Below are 6785 nucleotides of genomic sequence, written 5' to 3' on the forward strand. Positions count from 1 at the left end.
ACTGAGGAAACAAGGACAATTCAAAGAGAGAAAGACATGTCATCGGAGATGGGCGTTTACAAAAGTTACGCTGCCAAACGCACCCACCGAAATGAGGGTTCCGCGTGTACGAGAAGGTATATGGACCCCTACACGCACCATTACCATTAATTAAGTAGCACGTGGCAAAGATTCGCACCCTCACAAACACATGCGCACGTGCACCACCCACTGAAACGATGCATTGACACTCGTGTTATGCACCTCCTTTACCCGCATATCCTCTCTTCATTCAGCCCTCCCCCTTCCTTCTTTTTTTCATTTTCTTTTCTGAAACGGTCACATGGCACTGAGACTTTCCCTGTCGCTACTCTCGCTTCCTTTTGCCACTGACTTCCCACCACAAAGGGCAAAAAAGGAAAAGGTATGCCTTTGCGGTGGTTATTTTAACATTCGTTACTTTAGTGCTATTTATCCGATTAGATTTAAACCCGTCTGCCACCGAAGAAAAAATGAAGGACGAAATTGTTACACATTTATTCGTTCTTCAGTCCATCCACTCACTGATAATAATCACGCTTCCCCCACAGGTGAAAAACTGTTGATATCTTCATATATCGTATTTGTATCCCTCCAAATACGAACAAACACAAATATATATGTATGTATTTTTCACCCTCCCATATTTTCATTTGCTCTCTGCTTCCCTCCTCAGCCCTTTATGGTGTCCAATTTCACACAAGTGCCTCTCATAAAATTAAAAAAAGTTGAGACAAAAGAGGAGGTAAAAGCGCAAAGAAAAAACAAAAAAGGTAATATACATATATATATATACTTAAAATAGCGGTTCAGGCGATTATGCAAAGTTCCTCTCGAGCACATCCCGCAAAATCGCCGTATCAGTCGAGAGCCGCACGGACGCCGTTCCCACACGAGGGCGTTCCCCCACCATGATGGCAGAACTAAAGGACTCGAGGTCGTCACTCATTCCCCGACTCACCGCTCTGTGCAACCAGCGCTTCGACGAGGCAAATGTCATCTGAAACAGTGGGCTCGCGCTCGTTGATATGACACCAGTGAAATTGAAGTTCTCCCATCGCCCTCGGTGGGTAGACGTATCGGCGATGAGCGACAAGTGCCGCGGGTCGACATTGTAGCGGTTGAATAGTTTATTGAGCTCATCGTAAAGCGCAGCGTATCCAGACTCAATGCCGAAGTATGTTCCCATATCCCGAATATCAGTGGAGCAAGCTTGGTGAAGTTTTATCGATTTTATGCCAACGGTGAAAAGGGAAAGGAAAGACATCACATTCCGCATTGTCGAGCCAGGTCCTTGGAAAACAAGCTGGCCAGATCCTTTATCTTTCAGTCGAGTGAAAGTGAGGGACCCGAATTGAGGTAACCACGAGGGCATTCTCTGCGCCTCCAAAGCATTATCCACAACGTCCGGAATGACGGCAATGACGTCCGAGGGCGTGCGCAGCACAGCATTAACTATGAAAAAGTCTTCGTGTAGTTGCACAACCCCATCTCGGGCCGCTGCAGCAGTACTAAGGGGAGCAATAACAGCACCGAAATTTGACTTGGTGAAACTCATGTGAATCTCTGGGAAGTTGTCATATCCCACCACACCTTGCATCGACGTTCCTCCCCAATCCGTGCCGTCCCGATCCTGCATCTCATCTCCATCCTCCGCATCCCTCGCCGGAGAGCCACTTCGTCTGGCATATAAGTCGGGGTCAGCTGCCTCACTGTCAGAAGCATCGTCACCGCGGCCACTTTCAACAGAGCCCCTCCGTCGCTGCGGCCCGCCCGTATCGCTTCCTGCTATGCCCCTGGTATCGGTTCCATCCGAGTGTAGAGATGAGACCTCCGAGCCAGCCCGACCCCCACCTATACTGCTCCTCTCGCTCATGCCATCGTCAGAATCGGTTCCCTCTTCAATGCGCATAATTTCGTCTCCGAAAGTACCCCCAAGAGGACCACCGCCATCGTCCGGGCCTGATCGCTTTCTCTTCCTGTCGGCGCGCCCACTTCCCCCTTTCATCCCTCCAGTGTTCCCTGAACCGTCACCGCTTTCCTTCTCGCGTGGAACGGCGCTCAGTGACCTCATGATGAGCCGCACAACATTCTTTAGTGCTTCAGTAAAAGATTGTCGATGTTCAGATGGTGACATACACATGCGCTTACGCAACTCCTCCAAACACGAGCGCGAAAACAGGAAAGACACCGTAATCACCATACCAGTGCGGCCTCGCGCAACGTGATAGTGGTAGCCCTTACCAAAGCCAGTGTTTAAGTTCCGCTGCATCGAGCTGGAAGCGCTTTGGCCACCAGCGCCATCTGTGACCTTCGCGAGACAGTCGGTCAGTTTTGCGGCGACACCTGCACGAAGCATTTTGGCGATTACTTTCTCGTCTTCCTCTGTAGCATTAGTAACGGGTACAACAACAGCCGCCTTATTAACGGAGGCGTAGATCAGTAACTCGCGGAGTCGAGGAATACCCTCCGTCACGTGGGAGACAGTTGAACCAGCAGTGTGGAATGTGTTGAGGGTCATCTGTGTTGACGGCTCACCAGCTGCTTGCGCTGCAAGGAGGCCAACGGGCTCACCGGGTTCGCACAATGCCCACAGACGCCTGCGGGCAGTAATGTCTGCAAGCGTTTTTTCGAAGGCACCAACCCACTTCTGGCGCCTTTGCTGTAACCTCTCTTTTAGCTGCTGTTTCGCATCCCAACGGGCTAGCGTCGACACCTTGCGGAAGAGCGGGAAATCCGCCTTTTTGCACAGATACTCAGACAAACTCTTGTCGAGTGAGGCCGGAAGAGGATACGTGGATAGTTGCTGCTCCATATGCGCATTTTGCACGGCCTCAGTCGTGGGCTTTCCATCTTCGTTTCGCATCTCCTTCAACCCTGCCGCCGCGCCATCCTCGGCACCGGCAACACTTTCTGAGGCATCTCCTCCGAATCGCTTGGAAACATCAACTACGTTATCCTTCATCATCTCCCACGCCGTAAGCGTAGAAGCCTTGCACGGGTCAAGTCCGTCACCCCCATACATAAATTGGATAACGCTGCCGTTGGAGTCACGCACCGTACGGTCCCAATGGACCACAAGGCTTTCGAGACCTTTGATGAGGCAGCGTTGCAAGTGACCAGAACGGGAGGTTTTCACAGCGGTATCAATAAGGCCGTCGCGACCAGCCATTGCATGAATGGTATACTCGGCTGGTCTGATCCCTGAGGCGAAGGAACCCATAGCAAACCCAAAGGACCGGGCACGCTTTTCATTAGTGAAGAAGGACGGAAGCGTCTTGGAAGAGTTCATACGCTTAACGCGCAGTCCATCGAACAGCTGCTGGCCCAACTGCAGTGACATTTGTGTGGCGTTCAGGTTGCTCCCTTTCGCACCTGAAATAGTCATCAGAAGAAGATGATTCTTTGGGAAGGGCACCAGCATGCGCTGCGGAACAAACTCCTGCTGAATCTTTGTTGCATAATCTGCAATCATCGGTGCAGCAGTGGCCTCTTCATCTGGAACATCCAACGCTATATCATCAAGCTTCCTAAGCAAGTCGCATCGGCGCTCTTCATCAACGAGGAACATATCGTCCATCGCAAGAGAAAGACCCTCCTTTCGTAGAGCCAGCAGGAGAACACGGCCAAAAGCAGCGAACAACTGTCCCGTCCTATGTGGCCCGTAAAGCTCATAGACATGGTGGGGGGCAGACATATTAGAGGCTCCAAGCTGCTTCTTACACATGAATCCGGTAATTAGCTCACTGTTCGCAAACATGACAGTAGAATCAACCACTGCCCCGGATTTCACACGCACTGCGTCGCAGCTACCCGCCGGTATTCTGTCAAATGCGCTGGGTTGGATTTGTGAAGTGCCTTTGAGTGTGATTCCGCCCTCTATCTCCCGTCCACAGTCGCTTGCGGCAGACAATCCACTAGAAAACCGAACCATCACAGATATCAGCTGTTTTCCAGTCCACATTGGCCGAGGCATGAGAATTGCTGGAATGGGAATAAGTTCAGCAAGAGTTATGCCAACGTTTTCCTGAATGTATGGACCGACGCCATTGTACACCAGTTGCACAAAGGTGGAGTGATCAAAGAACTTGTCGCGCAACGTTACCAAAACGCCTGCCGCCACATGATCCTGTATAAGACCACGGATCGGTCTGCCAGACGTCGGCACAAGGTAGTTGATGTTTGCGTCCATCAGCGTTTCAACCTCGGCCCGCGTCTCAATGCTTTGCGGAACGTGAACGTTCATTTCATCACCATCGAAGTCTGCGTTAAAGGAGTTACCATTCACGTAGTGAAAGCGAATAGTTTTGGACCCTGAAAGTACCTTCACGCGATACCCCATCATACTCGGTTTATGGAGTGTGGGTTGGCGATTGAATATAACGCGATCACCATTAAGAATGTGCCGATAAACGATTAACGTCACACCACTCTGGGCCATCGCAAAAAACCTTGCAGCATGCTGCCGCCGTGTCTGCTCGGGTACATTAAGGTCAACAGAACGGATCTCACCGTTGGCATGACGAAGCTCAATGTGTGTGGCGCCGGGGTATTTACGTGGCCCGTTCACAACGCAGTGTTTCAACAGATTCATGCGAGCTGGTGCGAAACAAGTAACTTGCTCAGGAAACGACAAAGCACGGGCTAGTGGTCTTGGTAAAAGCACTTCGTTCGGTTCAACGAATGGATCAGGCGAAATAACCGAACGGCAGGCCTGATTGACACGCTTTCCCATCATATTCATGCGGAAGAGACCCTCCTTCTTCGCAAAGCTATTTATGATTTCTGCATAAAACTCATCCACTTTTTGTTGAAGGTTGCGGAGGTTCGACTCATTCACAGCCCTCTGCGCATCGGTGATGAAACTACGCCCGTTTGTAGAATTAGCACTCAATGTGTGGAAGCACTCAATCTGCTCAACAAACCCCAATATATCGGAAAGAGCACGTGTTTGCTCGTCGGGTATTATCAAACCATTATCATTTACTCTCACGCCTGACGAAAGCCTCAGGGGTAATGGCGGTACGAGAATACGGTCCAAAAAGAACAGTTTGTACCTTTCACTCGCTGGGACAACCTTGTTGGTTTTGGTGAAAACCGACGGTTCACCAAGATTTGGGTACAGCAAACCAAGGATAGCTTGCTCTTTTGCGAATAGGTTTTTCATATGAAAAAGCATTTGACGACCATCAAAATATGTTCCAGTCCTCCCATGCAGCCGGTTGACAGCCTCCCACTCAGATACCTCTTGCTGGGTAAGGAATCCTTTGGCAATGTTTGTCACAAGATTCGATTTCCTGAATAAAAAGAAAATAATACCGCCGCGCTTCAAGAAGGTCGGAGAAATAGCAGTGCAGTGGCTACAAGGACCACTGAATGATCTTAGATGACTAATCGCCATGTTGCAAATGTCATTGCGAACGTCCACAGTTCCCTTCTGTGCCATAGTCACTCTTGCTTTCGCATCCTCCTCACTGCATCCACTAGCGCGCTGCCTTAAGATACGATCAACATACGACTGAAGGATGGATACATCGTTGACGATTTCCTCATTTGCCATGCGCCTGTGGTTCAGCATAGCATCGTGACCCTTCGCTGTTGGCACTGTGTCGAGAAGATGCAGCGCATCTCCTGGTAAACCATGGTCGGCCAGAACCAGTGCCTGGCGGAATCGTTCGACATCAAATGTTGGTGCTCGAAACTTGTGACAAAAGAAGCATTTCGCTCGGAACAAACGATCTGCATCCATCGCGAGGTGCGGATTCAAAACGACAAGGCGATCGGAGTCCGAATGCGCACTGCCTGGGCGGATACGCGGCATTCCAACAAATCCAAAGTGACCGTGACAACGTTCATTGCCGTACTTTCCTGTCAAGCTCGCTGCGCACGTTTGACATGTCTGTGGTGGAAACGGGTTAGCGTCGAAGTTACCCATTCGAGTGTCGTAGAATGTGGCGTGATTCTCACCATTTCTTACAACTGGACGCCAAGGTGCCGAACGATCCTCCTGGCCGGCACGCGTGCGAACCTCCACGAAAGCGATCCCTGACATATCCTCAGATGCAAGCAGAGACAGGGACACGGCGTCCTTGGCGCCCATCACACGGCGGGTCTTCAGGTCACCCAAGTAAGCATGGAATGGAAAGTCTGTAATGAGCGACATGGGAGTTGTGCGTGAAAGTGGGTTCCTAAGTAGAGGAGGATATGTACGTGAAATACGCCGCTACGGACGGAGTCGTGAAGAAAACAAAAAAAAACCAAAGAAAAATTAGTCACAGCCAATAGTTCTGTAACCGGTCTTCAGGGAGCACACTTCGTCAATTTCCAGTGCTTCAGCCTCCTCCCGGTGTCGTCAGCCTCGGCTCCACCACGCAGTGCCTTTCGGGACTATTCGCCTACCCGCTAATCGCAGTTAACGACTGCAACAGGTTCTAATCCTTCCTAAACACCGGCTACAAACGAGAATGAATAAATAAAGCGGATCGTTACTCTGGTACCTCTACAGTAGCAGCTCAAAAAAAAAATTTATATATATATACGAATGTCACCGCTATGGCTTCAAAGTACTCCCAAGTCGTAATCGCCACTCCTCTGTTATTCACCGGTCCCTTACTCAACGTTGTGTGTCCCACCCTCCCTTTTTCTTTCTTTTGCCCTTGTTGTTAAGGTTATTGATAAGTTACAATTTCTTCCCTCCGCTTTCTTCTTACAACACACAAAAATAGCTATGCAGGCTCAGCGTTGTCTCCCCACCCCCCCCCCCCCCC

The 6785-nt window shown here is 50.2% G+C and overlaps 1 protein-coding gene across 1 annotated transcript; it reads right to left on the reverse strand.

The window, feature by feature from the left end:
• Positions 1-835: 835 nt before the first annotated feature.
• Positions 836-6181, reverse strand: TEOVI_000313200 (DNA-directed RNA polymerase I largest subunit; the record flags this gene model as incomplete). Its single annotated transcript, XM_067226091.1, has 1 exon — positions 836-6181. The coding sequence occupies one exon, from the start codon at positions 6179-6181 to the stop codon at positions 836-838; it is 5346 nt and encodes a 1781-aa protein (XP_067082192.1).
• Between the last annotated feature and the right edge of the window lie 604 nt (positions 6182-6785).

This window comes from Trypanosoma equiperdum (genome assembly GCF_001457755.1).
Source record: "Trypanosoma equiperdum strain OVI genome assembly, contig: ctg_671, whole genome shotgun sequence".
In the NCBI taxonomy this organism is placed as follows: Eukaryota; Euglenozoa; class Kinetoplastea; order Trypanosomatida; family Trypanosomatidae; genus Trypanosoma; species Trypanosoma equiperdum.